Consider the following 23,991-nt stretch of genomic DNA (forward strand, 5'->3'; position numbering starts at 1 on the left):
TTTCCAAATAAAGTAACGGTTTAAAGAGGGTTCCCGGGAGTGGGGAATGGTTTCCAAGATTGGAGCAACATGAGGGAAGAATGTGGAAGGCGGGTGAGGCAGTTGAAGGGCAGAGCCACGTGGAGCCACACCGAGCAGGACATGTGGACACCCTCTTCCCTCGGCCCTTATCCAAAATACCAGCTCTACTGCAGGGAGCCAGATGAGTAAAGAACGCAATGGGTTAAGATGGAAGTTAGCGTAATTTCATCATTTTTAAAGCAATCGGCCTGTGGGTCTGTGATACGCCTACATAATCAAGCAGGGTGTCACAGAAAATGTCAAGCTTTTACCTAGGAACGACCGAGCAGCTGGTTCTGTGTTGCATGATTCCATACATCCCCATGTCAGAAAGGAAAAAAAGGCAAAAAAAAAAAAAAAAAAAAAATCTTCCTTCAGGATATAACAGTCAACATTTTTTCTTTTTTTCCTTCGTGACATTGGAATACTTGGATTTGAGGGAAGCAAAGGGGAGCTGGGTCCAGCATCCTGGAACTTTCTGGCTTTGTTCACTTGGTTGGCAGACGACCTTGAAAAGTAAACTGTGTGTGGTCATCTGTTTCTCGGATCTATACTGAGGGACTGGTATGTGCCAGAGGCTGACTTCGGTGCAGGGGATCATCATTGAGATCAACAAAGCCATTCCCTTCAGGAGCTGGAGAGACAGATAGCAAGCAGACATGTCTCCTGTGCAGGAGGGAAGTGCTACGAAGAGAAATGGAGCCGGTGAGGTGGTGGCTTGTTGAGACAGGGAAGGCAGGGATGGCCTTGCTGATAGGAGGATGTTGGAGCAGAGATCCTGACCAATGCAGTTGTGGGAGGAAATGCCCCTGGAGAGAGGACAGGAAGTGCAAAGGCCCGAAGTGGGACAAAGCTTTCAAGGGTCAGCAAGGGGGGCAGAACGCAAGAGGCAGGGTTAGAGAGGAGGTTAGAGGGCATCTTGGGACACCAGGTCAAATGAAAAGTCATTGGAGGCTTTTGAGCAGGAGAATGGTATAATCCAACTTAAACACAAATAAAAACAAAAAACTTCTGGCTCAGTGAATTAATTTTCCTTGGTTTCCATGTCAATATCAAGAGGCTGGTGCTGGGCATTTGGGGCATACAGGCAGACCACATTGTTAATATACCCACTCTTCCAAGATGAATTCAATCTCTAATAGCATGGAGGTATCCGGGGCAGAGTCACAAATGGGTGTCGGAAGCGTGACCATGAAGTGGTAGAAATAATAAGTAAGAGGGAGGGGGACCTGGAGTAATTGCTCTCCTTTGTTACAACCCCGAGAAAGATGTTACTTGCTGAAGGAACTTGATGAAAACTGACAATATTAAATGATTATGGCATTCAGATGGCAAAATTATACTTCAGATCACGTGACTCTCTCGAACATAATAAATTCATGGAATTTAACTGAAAGACAAAGAAAGCTGAGCTCTTCTTGTACCTAGGCATGTTTTCAGTTGTTTTAAATTCCCAAGTCCATTGCTTGTCACTCAAACATTTCCCTGGATTTCCTTCATTTTCCTCTGTGGAGCTTTTCCAGAGAGTGGTTTCATCCTTCCATTTCCAGAGGTTAAGGGTAATCCTCTTTCCCTCCAACACTTAGACTTCCGGCTGGCACCTCCCACCCGCCCCTGACCTGCCTCCTTCCCGATTGCTGTCAAGGCAGCTTTTCAGGCAAGGCCAGTCTACCAAGGAGCATCCCTGAAGCCTGACGCATAATAAGTACTCAGTCAATGCTTGATAGCTCAGTGAACGAAGGAGTAGATGAGAGAGTGAAAGAATCGGAAATAGAAAAAGCTACACTCCATACACTGTAGAATATAGTGTTGGTATAACAAGCATAAAAATACTCCCTTGAGCTTTCTTAATGATCAGGATTTTGCATCTCACCTAATTTTAGTACAAAACCTTTCCTGCATAGCTCTTTGAACAATCATTTACCTTATATCCAAGTGAGTGGTTCCTCTTGAAAGTTTATATATATTTTGAAAGATTTTATTTATAGTTTGTCAGAGAGCACAAGCAGGGGGAGCGGCAGGCAGAGGGAGAAGTAGGCTCTCCTCTGAGCAGGGAGATCCACTTGGGACTCCCAGAATCCTGGGATCATGACCCGAGGCGAAGGCAGGCGCGTAACTGACTGAGCCACCCAGGCATCCCAAAAGTTAATATATTTTGAATACCCGATGAGCCTTAGCTTTCTAGGTCATAGAGGAAGTAGGTGTCCCCCTGACAGCTGTCTCTTGCTTTCTGAGTGTCCCTTTGATTCACTATCCTCAGAATCACAAGCATTTATTTCCTCCCCTCCAGCAGGAGCCAGTACAATTTAGTTCAAGGAATATTAATCTTTCTTATGTGCCACACCCTGTACCAAAGGTGGGGAAAATGCTATAAAATACTCCAACTAGAAGATAACCTCAAATTTTTGAAAATCCTCAAAAAGCTGTATTGCCTTATGCATTTGATATTAAAGATACTTTAGCAGAACCTGGAACCGTGATTTAATTCTGTGAAATACACTAAGCTAATTAGAACCACGGCTTCTGATGATCTCTGACGCTGTCATTCAAGTCACTGAAGAAACACATTTTTCTGTCATTTGCTGCGTCTTGGTTACACCCACAAAGATGTCCACCTCCTCATGCATTTTTTTCCTCTGAAAGATGAAAGCAAGGCTTCAGCACAGAGCAAAAAAGACAGTATTGTTCAAAATCGTTGAGGCCAAAACATTAAAAATTGAGACCTGGAAAATATGGCAAAAGGGAAAATGCAAACTATGCGGGAACCCTCCAGTGAGATTGACACAGACAGAGCCGGCACAACACGAGCGTGCAATAGGTGTGCGGGGCGGGGTTCCCAGGGGCCATCAGCAGTCCACTTTAGGTAGTTTAGAAGAAAAGGAGTTTATTTTGGGGCGCCTGGGTGGCTCAGTGGGTTAAGCCTCTGCCTTCAGCTCCGTCGTGATCTCCGGATCCTGGGATCAAGCCCCACCTTGGGCTCTCTGCTCAGCAGGGAGTCTACACCACCTCTGCGCCACCCCCCCACCCTCCGCTACTTGTGATCTCTGTCAAATAAATAAAGAAAATCTTTTTAAAAAAGAAAGAAAGAAAGAAAAGGAGTTCATTTTAAAATACAGTAATGTGCTCAAGAGGGCCAGAAAATGTGTCTGGTTGACCATACAACCAGGAACACCAGGGCAAACCCCATGAGGGGATTGTTGCCACAATGAGCCCTGGCAGCCTCTGCTGGACGCCCACGCCGCAGCTGGCATCATTGATGGTGGACCCTGAGTGCTGCCCTCTGTCCCTGCTGACCCTTGAGACCCCATGTCATTCTGCCACCCTTCCAGAAAGCGGGTTCCATTTTGGTTGCCTGCTTAATTAGAGGTGATAACAGTAACCCGTACCCCTCCCACTCTCCCCCATTGGTCTCTTTACTCCGATTTTGGGAGAAAGAGCTCCATCTATTGGTCAGCGGGTCACAGCACACACGGCGTCCGGCAGGGAGGCGTCTCACCCTGACCAGGATTTCTCTCTGCAAGCCCAGCAGGTAGCTCACGCCACTCCGTTCGGTGGTGGCGAACTTGGTAAGAAATCCCATGAGCGTGGGCCTGTGGTCTCACTTCCATCGCTGTAACTGATCTCTGGTGGGAAGCACGGGGGCGCGTAAGGGAGTTTGGTAAATCCACGCAAGGTGCCACTGCGTGGAGAATCCAAGTCTAGGATGAGCAGTTGTTCCCGCCAAGACAAGCATTGCCCTCTCCACAAGGGAGGGGTTTCCGCTCTCATTTTCCTCCCGAATGTGGTATTATAACAAGTCTCAGGGGAGGTCGCTGCTGCTGAAAGTTAATCAGCAGTGGCGGCAGGCACTTGGTGACCCGTCCTTCACTGGGCCAGTGCATTACCTCCATTCCGGAAACCACAGCCACCTTGTCCATGAGGCCACCCAACAAGGGTGGCTAGGGGAAAGGGAAGGCACTGGGCAGGCAGTCTTCCACCTGCGGACTTGGAACCTGACACAAATATTCTCCCATACTGGGCCCTGTTCTGAGATGTCCACTCTTGCCCTGATCTTCTTTCACAGCCCTGGCCGCCCTTTCAGACTGGTAGTCCCCTACGACAGGGTGAGCATCTCCCTCTCAGGCCGTCTCTCCTTCCAGGCAAAGTGGACCATGGAGACCACTCCACGTTCTGCTCCCGGGGAAAATTTCCTTTCCTCCTTGTCCCTTGGCGCCAGTGGGGCTGAAGAGCGGGTGCCAGCAAGACTTGCAGAACCATCTGTAAGCCAGATTGGACTTCTTTCCTCCTTGGTGAACTGCTCATCGGGACCCCCCCCCCCCCCCCCCCCGCCATGGGACCGTGGTCAGGGGATAGAGGAGGGATGCGGCGGGCAGGAGGCCCCTGGCAGGATGAGAGGATGACTGTTCCTGTAGCTCATGAGGGCGGTCAGTCGTAGAGCTTGGTGCTGATGTATACTGGTTCCCCCTGATGAGAATGTGCTGGTGGGCTGGGCTTATTGACCTTTGGCGTGGTGGATCAAAGCACTCTCAGTTCAAGATGGGCAGGCTGGGTCACACAGTCACTTGGCGCCCTGAGGTCAAGCCCTCAGTTGCCAGCCAAGAGTTCTCTCTAAAAAGAGAATAATTATGTGCACAAGAGAGCTTGGCTTTGCTCCAAAAGCGAAGAGGCTACAGCCATCCTTGCCCTATGAGGACAGTCTCCAGCAGCCTCCAGCTAACATCTGATTGCTCATAGACATTCTGAGCATCATTACATCTGCTGGGTCATGAGGATAAAAATGCAGAGCTGCTCACAGTGGGCCTGGACCAGCTGGAGGACCCTCCCTTGCAGGAAGCCTCCATTAAAAGTAAATGAGTCAGAGCAATAAACCCAAAGGTGCCATAGATTGCCTTTGGATACCAAAGAATTCCATCAAGCATCTGTGCCTCTTTCTTAACGGCGCTAATAGCTGCAGTTCTTACAAAGGAATCACTGCTTTTGTTCGGCCATTTTGGTAGGATGGGGGAGGTGGGGGGAGCCTGAGGAAGATGGGATCTTGGTCCTCGGATAACAGTCACCCTTACTCCATGGTTTGGGAGCCATTGTAGAGATTCTGCATTTGCTCAGGGCTCCGTTCCAGGTGTAGAGTCAGGATCTGGGGAAATTACCACATAGTTTTTCACTGAGAAAACTGAAGCAGTCAGAAGAGAACTTGCACAGTCTACCACCACCACATCCGCCCACCCTCCAGCATCTGCTCCCACTTACAGTCTGTTCTACAGTGTGTGTTTCTGTAAAAGGCAGTCACTCAAATGTTATTGCTAGGTCGGGGATGACATCACTCTAAAGTGGAAATCGGGTCGGTTCATAAGTCATTTCTCCCCCCAGCACATTAATACTTTGTGCTACCAGATAAGAGCAGCTGAACGTGAAGACGCTAATGGAATGAGCTGAATGAGCAAACTGCAGAAAGAATAAGGTAGTTTGCATGAGGCCTTCTCACTGCATCTTCTTACTGATTTCTTGGGCCACAGGTTCTGTCTTGGAAGTCCTTATTGTGTAGGTAGCAGCCTCTACCCTTCTTCTACCAAATTCTATTCAACCTGCCTTTGCCCTTTTCTTGGAAAGGTGATATCCTTTATTTACTGATCAATAGTTGACCCTTGAACAACATGGGTTTTAACTATGGGGGTCTACTTTTATGGGTTTTCTTTTTGTTGTTGTTTTAAGATGTACTTATGTACCATGCACACATGGGGTGGGGAGGGTAGGGGCATGGGGAGAGGGAGAGAATCTCAAGCAGACTCTGTGTTCAGGGTAGAGCCCTATTCCAGATTCGATCCCACGACCCTAAGATCATGACCTGAGCCGAAACCAAGAGACGCTTAACTGACTGAACCACCCAGGCACTCCCCTCCCCCCCTTTTAAGAGTTGACCACAAAAGCCACAAGGACATTTATTTATAGCTGCCCACCTCAGCTTCCATGGGACCAAATCAAAGGTGAAGGGAGCAGAGGTCATGCCTACTGCCCTCTGAGGAACCCTTGAGGCCATGGGAGACCATGAGCAGACCGCTGGGGCCCAGGACTAGGCAAGGCTGCAGGTCAGCCTGTGTGCTGACAGGGTGGTTGGTTGGTTGGAGAGCTCAGGGGGACAGGGAGGAGGCTAGGCAGACACAGAAGGACCATGGCCAGGAGGCAGGGGTGGGGTGCAACTGGTTAGCCCTGCCTCATGGGGGTGGCCTCAGTGGGCCCGGTGCAGACCCCTCCCTGTGGTCTTTGGGAGGCCAGCGGCTGATGGCCATGGGCTAGAAGTATGCCTTCTGGAAGACTGTGCCTGGCTGATGGTGTTCCTCGCCGGCCTGCCCCGTGGCTGCTGCTGTTGAGGTGGGGCCACCGGGCTTGGTGACCACGCTGTCCCAGGGCCCAGCCCCCTGCTGCCGCTGCCCTTGCCCTGCCCTCCTAGCCGGCCTCCATGGCTTGTTTTCAAGAAACAGATCCGCCATGTGACCAATGTATTTTCTCTTTCTTATGATTTTCTGAATAACATTTCTTGCCTCTAACTTCCTTTAGTGTGAGAATCCAGGGTATAATCCGTATAACAAAGTAGAGGTTAACTGACTATTGATGTTATTGGTAAGGCTTCCGTTCAGTGGTAGGCTATAAGTAGTTAAGCTGTTGCGGACTCAGAAGTTATAAGTGGGTTTCGGCTGTTTGGGGTAGGGCCCCTTCACCCCTGGGTTGTTCAAGGGTCAAGTGTATTTATTTATTTATTTATTTAAAGAGTTTATTTATTTATTTGTCAGAGAGAGAGAGAGAGAGAGAGTGCACAGGCAGACAGAGTGGCAGAGGGAGAAGCAGGCTCCCTGTAGAGCAAGGAGCCGGATGCGGGACTCCATCCCAGGACGCTGGGATCATAACCTGAGCCGAAGGCAGCCGCTTAACCAGCTGAGCCACCCAGGTGTCCCCAAGTTTATTTATTTATTAGGAATGTTAACCCATTCTTTCAAACTATGTTAATTGGCGTTTTTGATAGTGTGCCATTTCCGAAGTTGGATAGGTTTAGAATGGTCTGGCCGGTATTTTTTCCGTAAATTCTGTTATTTTTAGTGCATGAATTTGAGAATGAAACATTTTCAGGAGCACATTTATCATGTTAGTGCAGAAATGCCTGTATGCCGCCTTCCCACTCGTAACCATGGAGAAATTATTCATGCTCTTATCGAACGCTAATTCCCCCATGTGTGGAATGTATTCCGACCCCCTTTTCAAGGACGCTGCTCCTGCAATTATGCTTTCCCTACCTCGTGAGTTTTTCACCTTTCCCGGAACAGTCTCTTCAATATGACAAACATGCTGCTGCTTCTCCCATCGTAAAATATATCATTCTCTTGATTCCACGTCCCTCACCAAGCTACTAACTCCATTCTCCACTCTTTTTAGCAAAACTAATTGCAAGAGTCATTTGTATTCATTACCTCCAGATTTCCCTGCTATTTTCTCTTAATTCCAATCCAGGGTGGCTTTGCTCCTTCCCCAGGCCACCCAAACTCCCACAGTCAGGGTCACTCATTGCTAAACCCAAGGATCAATTTCTAGTCTTTATCTTTTCCAGCAGCATTTGATAGATCACTGTCTCCTCCCTATCTTGTGCTCATTTGCCTTCCGGGCAACCACTCACTTTCCTCGTGCTCCCTTGCAGGTCGCTTCCCTTCTGTGGACCTCTTAGTGCTGAAGGAACCTGAGGCTCAGCCCTGTTCCTCTTCTTCTTCTCCTCCATTTAGTCTTTTGGTGATCCCATCCAGTTTCAGGGCACCAATATGCTGAAAATCCCCAAATTTCTATCTCCAGGGCAGAACTTTGTCTTAAACTTCAGACTCATGTATTCAATTGCCTACTCAACACCCCCACTGGGATGCTTAATGCACACCTCAGAGTTAGCGAGTCTAAAAATGCCATCTCACACCCAGCCTGCCCCCTCCACAGCCTTTCCCCTATCAGTTGATGGAAGCACCCTGTTTGGGGGGCTTGGCCAAGTATCTGAGAGTCACTCCTGCCTCCTCTCCACTTACCACACCACACATCAAACACATCCGCAGATCCTGCTGGTTTAAGAAAGGAAAGATATTTCAGAATCCAGCTGTGTCTTACCACCTCTGCTGCTCCTGCTGGGCAGGCTACCATTTTCTCTTGCCTGGATTATTGCGAAAAGCTCCCAACTGTCCTACTTTCACCTTTGCCTCCCCCGACTACCGTCATCACAGTGGTTCTCTAAAATATATGTTAGATTTCTCCTTGTTCAAACCTGTCCAGTAGTTTTCAGTCAAAGCCAGTCCTCCTAGCGATCTGCAAGGCCCTGTTTGGTCTAACCTGCCCTTGCTGCCTGCCACTGACTTGCTCCTCAATCTCTCCTTCTCCCCCTCACTCACTCTGCTCCTGCCCGACTTCCTTTCTGCTATTCCTCAGATACATCAGGCTCGCTCTTGCCTTACGGCCTTTGCAACTGGCTATTCCATGTGCCCAGAACACTCTTCCATATCCTTTAAATATTTGCTCCAATCTCCCATTCTCAATGAGGCTTGACCTATTAAAAGTGCAAAACAGTCCTATCTCCATCCTCCTGTTTCCCGATCACTTTACTCTGCTTTCCTCCCCCCAACCCCACACTTATCACCTTCTAACCATCAAATAAATTATTCATTATGTCTGCTGTTTCTTATCTGTCTCCCCTGCTAGAGTGTTTAACTCCTATGAGGGCAAGGATCTTTGGTTCATGGACGTGCTCCAAGGACCCCGAACAATGCCTTGGCAGAGAATAGGTATGCAATCAATATTTGTTGTATGAATACAGGACAAGCTCAGATCCCACTGGGATTACTATGAAGTGCTCTCGGGTAGAAATTCCACTTATCACCTGTGCCCCACTAGCCCCACACTGATGAGTGGACTAAGTTACATGCCAGCCCCAGCTGGAAAAGACTCTTCAGCTTCTCCTTTGGAGAGGTGGGATTCACAGGTGAGAAATTTCCCAAACATGGAGAGGTAGTTAAAATAGTAAAACTGCCAAGAAGCCAAGCCACTACTTTAGACAATTGAAAAAAATTGAACATCATATTCTCATCGACTTCCTGTTAAGAAGATCTTCTTCTCAAGTAGTGAACACAAGGAATGTATTTAATTTAAATAAGGGAGAGGCGACAACTTATTAATGCTTTTATAAAAAGCAAACTTTATTTTCCATCATGTTGGAGGATACTGGCTTGGTTCATATTATTATTATTCCTATTAATGTTTTATATAACTTGGGACGTACAAAAGGTATTGCAAATAAAAATTATTTTTATTCCAATGGAGAAGAAAATTATACATTTAAAAATCAAGTTTAATAGTAAAAGAAGTAAGATATAAAAGTTTCTACATTTAGAAAAATCTGATCGTGAAAACATCACCAACTTTGTGATGACTGCAGTATACTTTATGTGAACCCCTGAAAACCTTTGTTCCAAGTTTCAGTTTCTGCTCAGAAATAGTGCAGGCGGGGCAGAACTTTTCACCTTCCGACAGAATACGAAATTTAAGAGTCATTTGGTGGAAACGTACATTCATTGGTTTTGGTCGGCAACTATAATTCTTTTGGGTGTAAATCTGATCTCTACTCAGAACCCATGTCCAGCAGTGAAGCCGGACCTCAGGGGAGTTTGCTTCCTTGGGACTCTGGGGCCCTATGAGGGTCCCAGGACTACCGCCTTCACTACTGTGTGGCTGCCCTGTCAGGACTTGAACCTGGCTCACAGCAGCAAGCCTGCTAGAGTCCCAAAGAGTGTGACTTCCTATATTTGCATATGAGTGCCTCTGTCCTTCCAAGGCTAACTTGGTAGCATTCCACTGGCACTAAAGAGCCAGCCCATGGCATTTTGTCTAAGCCCCCCTGGCTGCTGGCTTCGGATGAAGATGACACTGTGTCCAATAGGTCAGTCTTCTCTCTGGGGCTCAAGCCCTTCTCGATTCCGGGCTCATCTGTGTGGCTGCTCTTGGAATTCAAAGGGATGCTGCTCTGTTCACAGTCTTGGAGGCGCCTATGGTGATCATTGTTGAGCAACAGCACAATGGTTCCTCCAATGTGGAGCACTCTGACGGAAGATGGTAATTGGCATGAGTATTTCTTTCCTTTTAGACAACAAACAATCCCACTTTATTTTAAATATTTGGTGTTTTTAATTTGAAATTTAATTTTATCTATTTAAACACAAGGATTTTGATAATTAGGTAGTAGCTTCCATAATACATATTCATTATAGTAATTACAGAATCACTAGCACAAATCTGCTTTAATTATCTATTTTTACTCTACTTAAAAGGCAAGCCTCAAAGTAATTCATAGTCACATTCTAATAAGTACAAAGGAAAAGGCAAATGAAAGAATCCTAAAGAATCAGCATATATTAGAGGTAGTAGGCTGTTGGCAGAAGAAAATCACCAGAAAGAGTGAGGACATGCATAAGGGAAGGACAACAGGGAAGACCAGAAAAGGAAGGGAAGACCCTGAGATGAAAACATTTGAGCAAATTCTGCACAGCAGGTCTATGTGGACAAAGTGACCACCACCACAGTCTCCGGGGCAGCTAAAGAGATTACTGACAGTGGGACAGCGGCCAGCAGAGAGCTAAGGAGGGTGGCAAATGCTCCAGGCAAGTCTGAGGTGCCCCAGGAATGCATTAGGTGGATCCCAAACTTGCGCTGTGAATTAAGGACAAGCAGGAGTGAGGCAGGCCAAGTGACGGTGAGGGACTGGAGCAGGGCAGGCAGCTGGGGCAGCAAAGCCCAGAGAGGAGGACCATCAGATGGGGGAGGCACTGAAAGAAATTCAGCAGGGGGTGAATCCGAGGGGGTAGGAAGAAGAGGGAGGGAAAGAGCCTGTTTGGAATGTGCCGAGAGACCAAAGGAACAGGGCAGGGTGAATTCCAATCCATTGCTGGAGATATAGCCTGGAGGCAAGGAGAAGACCAGTGGAGGTAGAGATTTCAGAGTTTTATAGTACACAGCAGATAAAGCCATAATGGTGGAAGACATCATGGGGGGCAGGGGCAGTACCAAGTGAGAAGAGCAAAAAGGCCACGGAACAGAGACTTCACGTTTAAAGGAGGGGAGAGGAGGAATGGTCCATAATCCTACAAGAAAGTCTGGACAACAGTGGTGGCATGGAAGCCAAAGATGTTCAGTTTCCAGAAGGGAATGATCTCAACAGTGTCTAATGCGGCAGGACTAACGAGTGACTAGGATTACAAGAAGTCATCAGTGAACCTGGGCATGCGATCTTGGTTGAGGGCAGGTGCAAATGCTGGTCTGCCAGAATCGAACGGGGACTAGAAGGTGAGGAAGCAAAGATGTCAAGGGTAGACTATTCTTCCAGTAAGTTTGGGTGTATACGTAGGGAAACAGGATGACTGCTGGAGGGCCAGGAGTTACAGGGAATCTCTCCCACACCAGACAAAGATGTCAGGAGCTCAAGGAGCTTTCCCCTCATCTAAATAATCAGTGAATCAAGATAAGTTTGTCTCCAAACTGCACTGTGGTACGTTACACTGCCTCTATAAAGCTTCAAACTATGTAAAAAGTAAAAATCAAACCACAAAGTCTGTGGGCAGGTGTCAGGGAAGCATAGTCATAGGAGTTCCTTATGTCTAAATACATACACTGATCCAACTGAGGCCTTCAGATTAGGGGGGAAATCCTGAATACCTTCTGGAAAGTTCCAGGCTAAATGTAAGTCACTGCTCACACATACTGTATTTCATCACAATCTGGCTTAATAGTGTGGCTGGTGAATTACCTAGGTAGGCACAAAGGCTGTGGTTATGAATCCTGGCTGCACAATGGAATCAGCCCATTAGGAAATACACCCATGTTCTACTCCAGACCAATTAAATTGGAGCCTCAGTGGGGAGGGGTGGAGAATGAGTGTCAGAGTTTTTCAAAGGTCCTGAAATGGTTTTAATAAGAACTCAGGTTGCAAAATCTGCTTGAGGGTAACATGTACAGGAGCTGAGGAAATGTCTGAATTATCGGTGTTGCCCAGAAAGAGACCTCACATAATTATGCCAAGGGTTAGCTAACTGTGCAGCAGGGGAGGTTGCCTAGAAATAAGAGAATCCAAAAAGAAGTGTGGAGCACCCAGTTCACATGATGGAGCTGAGATGGTTCCTGGTTGGACTCAGAGTTCATGTCAAGCTTTAATTTTTCTTATGGCATGTCAGCCTTGACACTGAATGTTTTTCTACCCAACATCCATGGCTCATTTTTTCTGTTGGTGACATTATTTATATACAGGCTCTCGAACACCTATGTTGTCTTGCTCTATCAAATGCCCAACTGAGCCAATTTCATGAACTGACCTTTTAGTCATATCTTTTTATTCCTCCATTGTTCTAGGTTCTCTCCCTTCTCAGATCAGAAAACAGGCCTCAACGTTTGAACCTCTCAAAGAAATACTTTCACTGAATTAGATTCCCTGAGGCCGACATGAATAACATGTCATGACATGAATAACACTTCGTCTTCCTTCTACAATCAGCAGTGCTGTAACCTCTCTAGGTTGCTGATGTTCCCTGTGTGAACTCTTGTGTGGTGTAGTAGCTGGGATCTCGAGAAAGTTCATCTTTCTGGGTCCCAGTTTCTCATCTGGAAAGCATGGGGGATTAACACACAGCAGGCAGGGTTTTTGTGAGGATTACAGGTAAATATGTAAATTACCTACTCAGTGGTTAAAATATACGTCACTATTTCAGATGCTCAAATTTCAGGCAATAACGACAAACTGGTATCTTTTCCAAAATAAAACTTAGAATAGTGTAAGACAATATGGAGTAACTATTTCAATTATAAGCTTCTGATTTGAAACTTTAGAAAACTGAACTACAAAAGCTTTGGATAAATTACTAAGATGCAATCAAATCTTAACGGAAGAACTATGATATATTTTGGTTAAATGGCCAATAACTCAAAAATTATAAGAATAAACTCAACAACTTACCTCTCCATTTCTTGTAGAATGTTTTTGATGTCTTTCCCTAACTTAAACTTTTTCCCAAATGGAATGTCAGAAATAATAACATCGACACTCTCTGAGGGCAATGGCAATTCTGAAATACAGAAACCAGAGAATTCAGTTACATTAAGTTCAAATATTTACAACCTAAATACAAGAAAATTGAAGTATGCCAAATTATTTTTGCATATTAAAAAAATTTAGGGTTGCTAACATTGTTTCCAAGAAATTACAAGTTTCTAAAAGGCTTTTCACTAAAAAATAAATGGTAAAGTTATTACATTCTGTTTTTTGAAAATTGGTTTCTCTGTTATGATAATATGATGTAAATTAAGCAGAATCTTAAATTAATCAGAAAATTGAATTCTCTAAACATATTACATGACTAGAAAGTTGCCAGATCCAAGAAGAAATACATTAAATTGTCTAGAAGAACCTTCCACAAACCATGTTCTGTAACTTACATTTCTCTCTTCATAGTTACTTAGACAATTTTGCATGTGTAGATGTATTTGCTTTTAAGAGAGATGATCTTAGCTTTCACTGAAATTTTAAAGGAGACCCAAAAGGTTAAGAACATCTACTTAAGTCCTAAGACCAGAAAAAACGCTAAACAAGTCAACAAAGTGATTATCAATAAACAAAATTAAAGATAGTGTTTGATTACTAAATCTAAACTTTCTCATCTTTACAATTCTCAGAAATTATATTATCAGGAGGTAATACACATAAGCTTAACTTCCACATTTTCTGAGTATACTTTTCATTTTCTACGTATTTTACTTGCCACCCATCATGTACATTAGATATTCATAAGGTATTCAATAGCATCTAATTCTATACAAATATAATAAAATGTAAATAATCTTTATTATTTTGAATACCATATACATTTTTGTTGGCTGGAAACTTAAAAACAAAACAAAAAGTCCCATTACCTGGGAAAGTCTAATGAACACTTGGTAAATCTCACCTAGTTCTAACCCTTTGCTTGAGATTAGTAGAATAAGAATAGGTTGTTAGAAAAGTTTCAGAATAATATTCTTCTAAATCCAGGCAGGAATTTTTTTTTCTTTTTCCCAAGTCATATATATTTTTTAAAGATTTGTCTATTTATTTTAGAGAGGGAAGGGAGCACAGCAAGGGAGGGACCGAGAATTTAAAGCCGAAACCAAGAGTTGGTTGCTCAACTCACTGTGCTAACCAGGCAACCCCAAGTCATATTTATACTTCACACATTTAGTTTTAGGGTGTTGATATAGAACATGTACATTTAAATAGTTTCAATATTTTTGCAGAACTACTCAAGGCAATGTACAGTGAAGGCAATCGTGGTTATCGGATGTTTTATACATGAGAAACCAGAGTAGTTTACTGTTGAGTTTGAGCCCATGTCTTTCTTTTGCATTCACACACACACACACACACACGCACACGCACACACACACTAGCTGCCCAGTTTGCTCAGGTTTGGTTAACATTTTTTTTTCTTGTCAGTCTCTGTTTTTATTTGTAACTTTTCGACTCTGTATTATATAATTTGCTAAACTGCTTTAAATGATTTTAGAAGTTAAAGGAACAAACTTCACAGAATAATTCTTTCAAAAAGTTCTAGAACTAAGCAATGTTCTCTTCCCATAGAACCCAAGATGAGCATTTGTGGGTATGTGTGAGAGGGCAGGCAGGCCCTGGTATCCAACAGCCTGCATTTGGCTCTGTCGCTAAGTAGCTAGGGGACTTTGGGAAATTACTGTGTCAGTTTCCTCATCTGTAAAGTGGGTACTCTTAAGTTGACAAGTGAGGTTGTTTGTGGAAAGCATCTGGAACGGTGCCTGGCATGGAGTGAGCACTCAGTAACACTTAGGTCTTGTAGTTATCATGAACAATGTCCTCTAAAAGAACTGCTTTAAATATACAGGCGGATGACAGGTGGAGATCAGTGGGCTGGAATCCTTCAAAGCAGCTCTGCACAACGCAGCATGTCCTTCCCCTGGTTCCTCAAAGGCTACATAGGGCAACTGTTTCCAGATGGGCCTCTTTCCTACTCCTTTCCTCCTGCGGTGGTTCTCAGACCCACAGTATCTCCCAGGCGGCGTCATCGGGAGCTACAGCAGCAGGAGGAGTGGGGACTACAAACGCAAATCCTCGCCCTCTTCATCCCAAACCTACTATTTAGCGTGTATCAGAATTTGAACGGCTGGTGAAACACAGGCTGTTGGCCCCACCTCCAGGGTTTCTGGTGAGGAAAATCCTGAAAGCATGAGCACCTGACCCTGATTTTCAACACAGTAGAATCTGTTAAATTATTAAATGCTTTGAACTGCCTGAGAACAAGGAGTTTGCCTGTAACTAAGGAGATAAAATTCTGAAATAGAAACATAGCTCAAAACAAATATGTAAAAATCATCTCTTTTACAACTCTGCAGGATGATTCAAGAACATGAAAAAAATAACATACTGGTGTGCCTTGAACAAAAGAACCCATTCTGTCTCCCTCCTTCCAGAAGAAAAAATGGGTAAGAACTGCTTTAAAACTCAGGATTATGGCCGTAATGGGTTTTCTCCCAATAGGTTTTAAGAGTCTTGGAGATATGTTTTTGTGCTTATATTTAGACAAACGATTAAATAAATTGAGGTCTTCTACAAAATTGGACACACCCTTCCTATGTTCTTTCATCATACTTCCTCCTGTTCGAACATTTTTTATAAATTCTGTCCGGATTTATAACGTTCTTATTGTCCTATGTCTGTAATTCTCATAGTTGCTTAAAATCAGTTGTATATTCAAGTTGATTCAGTCCTCATGATCAATCTCTTTGTCTTGGCTTTCTTTATTTTTCAGTTGATTTATCTCTTAGATGTTTGGATTTTATTAAAATTTTCCCCTGCAGGGTTTATTAGTGAAATGCTGCCTGAACTTTTTTTTTTTTTAAAGATTTTATTTATTTTATCTTCAGAGAGAGAGTGAAAGAACGTGTGTGAGCCAGGGTGGGGGTGGGGAGCAGCAGGCGGCAGGAGTGGGGTGCAATTAGGGAAAGAATCTCAAGCAGACTCCGTGCTGAGTGGGGTGCCCCACACAGGGCTCAGTCTCACCCTCTGAGATCATGACCTGAGATGAAACCAAGAGTCAGGCTCTAAACCGGCTGAGCCACCTAGGTGACCCACCTGAACTTTTTTGTATCTGAAAATGTAAAAATGTCTTTGTACTAAAATGACATCTTGGATGGGTACATTTTTGGGGTCACACTTGTTATTTACCTTGTAAATAGCCACTATTCTATTAACAATCCTGCTCTATAACTTCCTGTTTCTTTCCACTGTGTCCAGATTTTGAAGTTTATTGCATATAGATTATGCCCTTTCGTTGCTGCTGCTGATTTTTTTCCTTCTATTTTTATTATTCGTTTTCTTATTTCAATAAGTGCAGGAGAATACAAATCCTTCAATAAAGTTTCAGTCTGTTGTCTTAATCCAGAAGCTCATAATTAGTCTTAAATATGCAAAATGTAGTTTGGCATCTGGAACTGGTGACCTTTTAACTTATAGTCCAAACAGGAACATTTTCAAGAACAAGATGATTAGAAATAAGAATACATACTTCTTGAAATATTTATTGACTGACAAATTATTTATTATTATAGTGGACCGAAAAATAGTATCTGGGCACATTGAAATAAAAAACCCACAAGCTTAAAATTAACGAGTAAAAGGATTTTTTGTGATGTGTATTCTCAGTTTCAGAAACTGATTGGTTTCTTAGATGTTAGTCTCTAATCCCATGTCATTATGGATATTTTTCTGAAGAATGTAATACTTTTTTAATAGGAACTTCAAATTTTTTTCATAAAATTGCCTGTAATATTCTTCAAAGTTTTACTTTAATGGCTAATAAACTTCTCTGTATTTGAGAAAATAAGTAGAGAACCTTTCTTTACAGGTTCTAAAGTAACAGTAGAGCTCAGAGCAAATTCTGCTAACTGGAGGATACTCTCAATTCTGTTTCGTTCATAGGGAAAGTCTAAATATTTCAGCCCTGCAGTTCAGTCTCTTCATTTAGAGTGCCTTTGACAAACATTTTCATGACACAAAACTCAAATAAATTGTCTCTACTGTTCTTTTAATTCACTTACCAAATGTAGAGCCTGCAGAATCTAAGCCCTTCTCAATTTGATTCCATTCCATTCTAGAATATGCATTTATCCAATTAAAGAAAGCCATTAGAAGCTTCTTTGTGTAAGATATGCAAAGTGTATTTATAGAATTTCAGAATTAAATCTTGTTCATTATTAAGCTCTCAGTTTTAATTTGTTCATTTCTTCCTTGGTGTTTTTAGGGATTTTAATGTCCTCCTGTTTTGTTTTTCATAACTGCAATTCATCAAAAATTGCAGAAACTTAAGTTTTGGGGCATTATGTTTGTTAAATTCTTTGATTACAGATTTCCAACAGATTTTTTGAAAAATGCAACCACAATGAGCCTATTGGTTTATTTAAAAAAACTTTTATAGTACAATTATAGAATACTTTGATCCAAAAAGCCATTCTTTGAAGGCTTAAATATTTTTAAACCCAACTGATGATGGGCAGGGAAATAAATTGTGTTCTGTTATGAAGTTTGTTTGTTTGTTTTTGCAACCACCTTCATCACAAATAGTTTGCAAGTCAGTTATCCCAATGTGTATTTAAAAAACGTTTTTGAAAGTTTATTATTTTGGTAACTTAAGTTTCTATTTCATTTATAGAACATCAGAGCTTGTTTGAAGATAATTATGAATTATGTGGATACCATGCCAGATTTCAAGTACATTTCTGCTTCATAGATTTCGTTAGAATACTAATTACCACGAAATACTGCATAAACAGACACACATGCAGTTCTGAGCTGAATTTACAATAGCACTCACAATTATGAAAGATGTTATCTTTGACAGAAAAAACTTCCTACATTTCCAAGAACTGGGAAAAAAGAAAAGCTAAACCACCACTGGAACAGATTTAATGGATTTTCTTTTTGAATACATCTGATAACAGTGATACAAAACTAGCAACACCTAACCGTCTGCAAAGGTCTTCAAATGGAACAACAAATTAACAGCTATAGCTTCATTTGTTTTGCATATATAAGAAAACTTGGAATTGAAAGTGAGCAAAATTAATTTAGAATAGTCATTTGATCTAAATGAAAAGTCATGCTTCACAGAATGATGGTTAATGCATTCTTCTCTAGCTGCTTTTGATAAGTGGCTGTTTTGGGGCTCAATCTCCTTAAAATAATTACTATGTTTTGGAGTAAATGCTAGATGCTTCTATAAACACATCTGTTTCATTTGATCAGTAATATCACCTTGGCCCTCACAGTGGATGATAAATGTCAACATTTTACTTAAGTAATGTATTCACCAGCTTTCTTGAGAAATGGAAACTCTTTATTAACTTTCTCATTAAACATGTGCTTTAAAAAACTTATTACTTCTGAGTTTGTTACAGAATACAAGTGTTACCAAATAATAAAAAAGGATTGATACCATATAACAAACTGTAAAGCCATTATACCAAAAAACACTCAACACTCAGAAGCTTCTTGTGGGAAGCTTCTGATTCCCTATTTCCACATACTCTATATACATCTAACCCATCACTTCCCACATTTCCTTCTGATTCCCCAAATGGGCGGCCTGGCAGCTTCATGAGCCTTGCATAACATGACATGGGCCACAAGACACGTGGCTAGAACACCAGGGCCCAGGCCAGCAAGGGCAGGAGAGATACTGGAGGAAAACTCACACTGCTATGAAAGAAAATGCAACCACCACACTATGGGCAGCTTTTGGGTATACTGTAAAAAGCATGCTCTACTCCTACAAGGGTTGAAATGAATGACACACCTGAGAACAAAGCACAGTTGTTAGCAATAAGCTTGTTATAAACTCTCACCAAAGTAATGTCTGACAGACTACAATGTCTAATTGGAAGGGAAAACGTTCCTTTTTTCTCCTGTCGACAATTTTGTCGTCTTAATTAACTTATACATGTGTTTCTTTTGCTCAAATCTGTATTTATTACAGCTTTCTATCTTATCCTAGGAATGTAAATGTATCTGTAGATTAACAAAAAAACAAAGCCTAACCAATGACTAATTAGTTCCTAAGATAGCCTGTAACATAATATTCATCTGGTTCCAAACTTTCATGGTAATTAAAACTTAGGAATAAACACAAGCAAGTTCTGTATATTAAAGGATCATCTTCTTTTATACCAGTAGAAAGTCACAAAGTAAACATTACTAAAAAAGTAGAAAAAAAATCCAGTCATTAACGCACACAAAGAGAACAAAGAGAGTGATTCTGCAGAAACAAATCACAATGGGAGTATTACCAACTTCCTAGACATACCCACATTGACTAAGGTCTTTATTCGTGCTGTGTGTTAGGCAAAGTACTCAATGTGCTTATGGGATAAATCCCCACTATGGGCTCTAGGAAGTAGGGATTATCCTCATAGTGTAGACGACAAAATACAGAGGTCCAGGATTTTGCTGAAGGCCACACACTGGAGAAACAATGGTGGAGCGAGGATTTATACTCGGTCTGTTGGACTCTGAAGTCCCTGTGTGCTCTTACTTACTATAGTAAAAAAGATGTGAGATCCCCACACCTGTCAAAGCTGAACAAAGGACAATTCTTGGGTCTCAGCATTCTAAATTGTGTTTATGATTAAAGCTTTTAAAGGTGAAACCAAATTAGTGAAGAAAATAAACACTAGGTTCTAGCTACAATGTCCACCTCTAAAGTAAAGATATATAGAAAAGGGCTAATTATTATTATTATTATTATTTTATTTATTAAAGATTTTGTTCATTTATTTGACAGAGAGAGAGAAACACAGAGTGAGAGAAGGAACACAAGCAGGGGGATGTGGAAGGAGAGGCAAGCTTCCTGCCAAGTAGGGAGCCTGATGCAGGGCTCGATCCCAGGACCCTGGGATCATGACCTGAGCTGAAGGCAGACACTTAATGACTGAGCCACCCAGGCACCCAGGAAGGGCTAATTATTAAATAGTTAATACTGGTCCCTTTGTACACCAGATAAATATGGTTTCCTCATCTGAAATTTAATGTTAAAAGGTTAGGATGTTGAAACGATTTAAAATAGATGGCTCATTCTTTCTTCCAGAAAGTTACTCCAAGAGCAATTCACAAAAGAACAATCTACAAATGACATAATGTGAAAAATGTTTCATCTCACTAGTAATTAAGGAAAAGTAAGTTTGAAAAATGTATGAAATTTATAGTTCTCAAGACTGTAATCCTGCAATACGATGATACTATCTGGCCTCAACAATGATTTAGGGACACGTGCCCTGCCGGCTGCTGCTGGCCTGGGATAACCAGCACAACTTCTCAACCGCTCTCTTCATCCTGAGGCCTCTTTCCCTTCTCTATACTCATTCCCTAGGTGATCTCCTAGATTTAAATGTTACCCGTACTGATGATGCCTCGCCTCTCCCCTTACACTCCAGATCTGGGTATGGGGCTACTAACTTGCCGCCATCTCACTTGGTGCCTAATGATCTAGAACTCCAACTTGCACCCCTACCATTTTCCCAACCCAGTGAATGGCAACCCCACCCTCCAGCTGCTCAAGCCAGGAAGCTGGGTCATTCTTGCTCCTTTTCACATGAAGCCACATTCAATCCAACAATAAATCCTGCTCACTCTACCTTCAAAGATTAAGTATCTGACCTCTCCTCAACATCTCTGTGAATAGCACTTGGGCCTGAGTCACCTCACTCCTTACTGGATCATTGCAAGAACCTTAACTAGTTTCTTTGTTTCCGGTTTCCATCCTCCCTGCTCTCGTCCATTACTAACATGGCACTTAGAATGATACTTCCTTTATCTCCCTATTGGTGCCCTAGAGAACCTTTTGTTTTCAACACTTAAGAACAGTAATTGAACCACTTTGCTTGGTTTTAAAGTGAAAATCTTATGGAAAATACCCCCCACAGGAAAGTAGATAAAAATGGAGTTGAAAGCATGGCAGAGGTCAGACAGACAGCTGGGTACTTCCTACCTGATGCCTCTGAGGCCCTCTGGAGATTATAAAGTGTTGGAAAAAATCACTGCTCTGCCATAGCTGAGGAAGCCATCCCAGTCTTCTTGAAGGTCCCCCCAAAACAGCTTTCTGAAAGAAATTAGAGTTCACGAAAGCTGATTTCAGCCTCCTCATCCATTGGTTTCCTCTAAAAACCTGTGTCTTATGCACAGAGTCCCACTAAAAACCTTGACAGAGGGGCACCTGGGTGGCTCAGTCGATTAAGCATCTGCCTTCAGCTCAGGTCATGATGTCAGGGTCCTGGGATCGAGTCCCGCATCGGGCTGCTTGCTCAGTGGGGAGCCTGCTTCCCCCCTCTGCCCCTCTCTGCACCCATCGTCCCCGCTTGTGAGCACACGCTCACATTCTCTTTCTCCTGCCCCCTTTCTCTCAAAAATAAAATAATAAATAAATAAACAAATAAACAAAATTTAAAAAGGAAAAAATAAACAACCTTGACAGGTTGAAAAAGTAGTTGTTGGCAGCAAACAACATGAGATCCTAATCAACAATGCAACTTCTTCTTTGGGGGCTGCTTTACTATGTTTTTACGCATAAGTCACCCTAACATTTTCTTCCTGACACGCTACTACTTTTCCCTACAATAAAAAATTTTAAAATAACATTTTCTTCCTCCGGATTATAGGTTTAATACTGGGACCATCTAGTACCTGTTTACACTGTTTCAAGAGAATACCATTTTCTTAGCAGGGAATTAAATGTGCTTATTTTTTAAGGGAGAAAGATGTACTAGAGGAAAAGGAAAGAAATAAGGAATGTGAGGCTTGTCTAAAATGGTCTAAATACTATGGGCCTTAAGGAAATATTATTTTGATTAGACTGAGCAGAGTTGATTTCTAGTCATGTCTGTTCCTGCTGATCCCCCATCAGTAAAAGGTTTCTCTCTACCTCACAAGGTGACCAGCTGTCCTGGTTTGCCATTGGCGTTCCAGTTTTAGCACTGGAAGCACTGGTTTAGTAAACAGGGATGGTTACCTCATTTCTATATAACACAGGAATACTGTCCAATGTGAGGCAAGGGTAAGGTAAGACAATTCAGAACATTTCAGTTTATCTGGAAGAACTCTGAAGTTTTGGGGCACCTAGGTGGCTAATTGGTTAAGCGTCTGCCTTCAGCTTGGTCACGAACCCAGGGTCATGGGATCGAGCCCTGCATCAGGCTCCCTGCTCAGCGGAGAGCCTGCTTCTCCCTTTCCCTCGGCCTGCTGCTCTGGCTACATGTGCTCTCTCAAATAAATAAAATCTTTAAAAAAAATTTGAAGTTTTATTATTATTATACTATCCTCCTTATTTTATGCCTACATTAAGTGATCCCTGATTATGATATGAGAAATGGTTCAGATACAACAAACACATCTTAAAAAGGTACTTTCACTTAAATGTTTAGGGAGACTGAATAAATGTTACTAATAATGAATCTTTTAAAAAATAAGTTGTAATTATACTATTGGAAATAAATCAAGGATTAACTCCACAGATACATTCAACCTTTATATTAGAAAGTGAATTTTGTTTAATATTATGATTCTAAATATATTTAAATATGTTCATTTCCCCAAAAGTTTGCATTTTTAAGATCTTACCTGTAACAGAGACTTTAAGTAACTCAATTTTATCCTGAAGGCCTGCAGCTTTCAGATTATCATATGCACCTAGTAACTGTGAATCACTGACATCAGCACCCACATAATACACATCCTATGAGGAAAGAAAGTCCTGTTTTAAGCACGAGTTAAACTATCAGTTTATGTAGTTCAGAAAACCGACTTTGAGAAGAATCTCAAGTAATGAAAATGAATTTAATAGATTTGTTAATTCAGGTTAAAACAAATTTATAGTATTTCTTTAAAATGATATTCAATGGTAAAAATTACAAGTATTTGTTAATTTTTAAAAACTATTTTTAAAAGACCTTATTTTAAAATAGCAAAAACTATTTAAAAAAAACCTTATTTTACAATAACAAATGTCTAAAGAATTTAGGGATTAGTATAATCTATCATGACTAATCACCAAAACTGTTCACATTTTCTTAAATTTATCAGTCTTTTAAGCAATTTAATCAACCCTTCATAATCCATTTTGACAACAGGAAATAGCAACTCATGACATCAAAACCAATAATCCTAAAAAGATAATCTACTTATAAATAATTGGGAAGTGAATATATATACAATGATTAAAGTAAATATATTGCTTGGTTTATCCAACTTTAGAACTTACTGGCCATTCTTTAGCAGCTTCCAAAAGTATTGTTCCAAGTCCACACATTGGATCTAAAACATATGCACCAGCCTACAGACAGAAATATTGATTTGGCATTATTCAGCCTATCACAGATATGTATTATAAAAGAAACATAAATTTCAAGAGTAATGATTGCTTTTTACACCTTATTCAGAGTTTCAGGTGGCTAACGGCGTAAGGCAGATGTATGCTGGGTATGTATGAAGGTCCCTGGTGGTGTTCACGTGAGAGGTAGTACGGGCTTATGCTGCACGTGGGAATAGTCCCCGCACCCTAGAGGTTGAAAACAACACACGGCTCATGCTACACCCCCACGGTAGGGCATCGGGGGCTTCTGCTTCTTACTGGAAGCCAGGCTGGTCAAGTGGTCCCCATCTGGAGTGCTGCCATGACTGTGGCAGAGGGGAAAGAAAAGCATTGCAAATGGTGTACTGGCTCTTACAGGTGCCATGTGGAAGTGAGGCACATCAAATCCACTGCCATTTAACTGGCTGAACCTGTTAGTCACATGACACACACAATTTGAAGGGGCCAGGAAAGCCTAACC

General features: G+C 42.2%; 1 protein-coding gene across 2 annotated transcripts in view; it reads right to left on the reverse strand.

Moving 5' to 3' along the window:
* Nucleotides 1-9,284: 9,284 nt before the first annotated feature.
* THUMPD2 (THUMP domain containing 2) overlaps nt 9,285-23,991 on the reverse strand; it is a 41,439-nt gene continuing 26,732 nt past the window's right edge. The window contains exons 7-10 of one of the 2 annotated variants that reach the window (XM_045979894.1): nt 23,421-23,492; nt 22,781-22,895; nt 13,070-13,178; nt 9,285-10,169 (exon numbers count right to left, since the gene is read on the reverse strand). In XM_045979894.1, coding sequence (XP_045835850.1) covers nt 9,845-10,169; nt 13,070-13,178; nt 22,781-22,895; nt 23,421-23,492 — 621 coding nt within the window. In that variant the 3' untranslated portion in view covers nt 9,285-9,844. Of the gene's footprint in view, nt 10,170-13,069; nt 13,179-22,780; nt 22,896-23,420; nt 23,493-23,991 lie in introns of those variants that run through there. The other variant, XM_045979895.1, reaches the window with a different exon arrangement.

The sequence above is a fragment of the Meles meles genome, chromosome 15 (genome assembly GCF_922984935.1).
Source record: "Meles meles chromosome 15, mMelMel3.1 paternal haplotype, whole genome shotgun sequence".
NCBI classification, from domain to species: Eukaryota; Metazoa; Chordata; class Mammalia; order Carnivora; family Mustelidae; genus Meles; species Meles meles.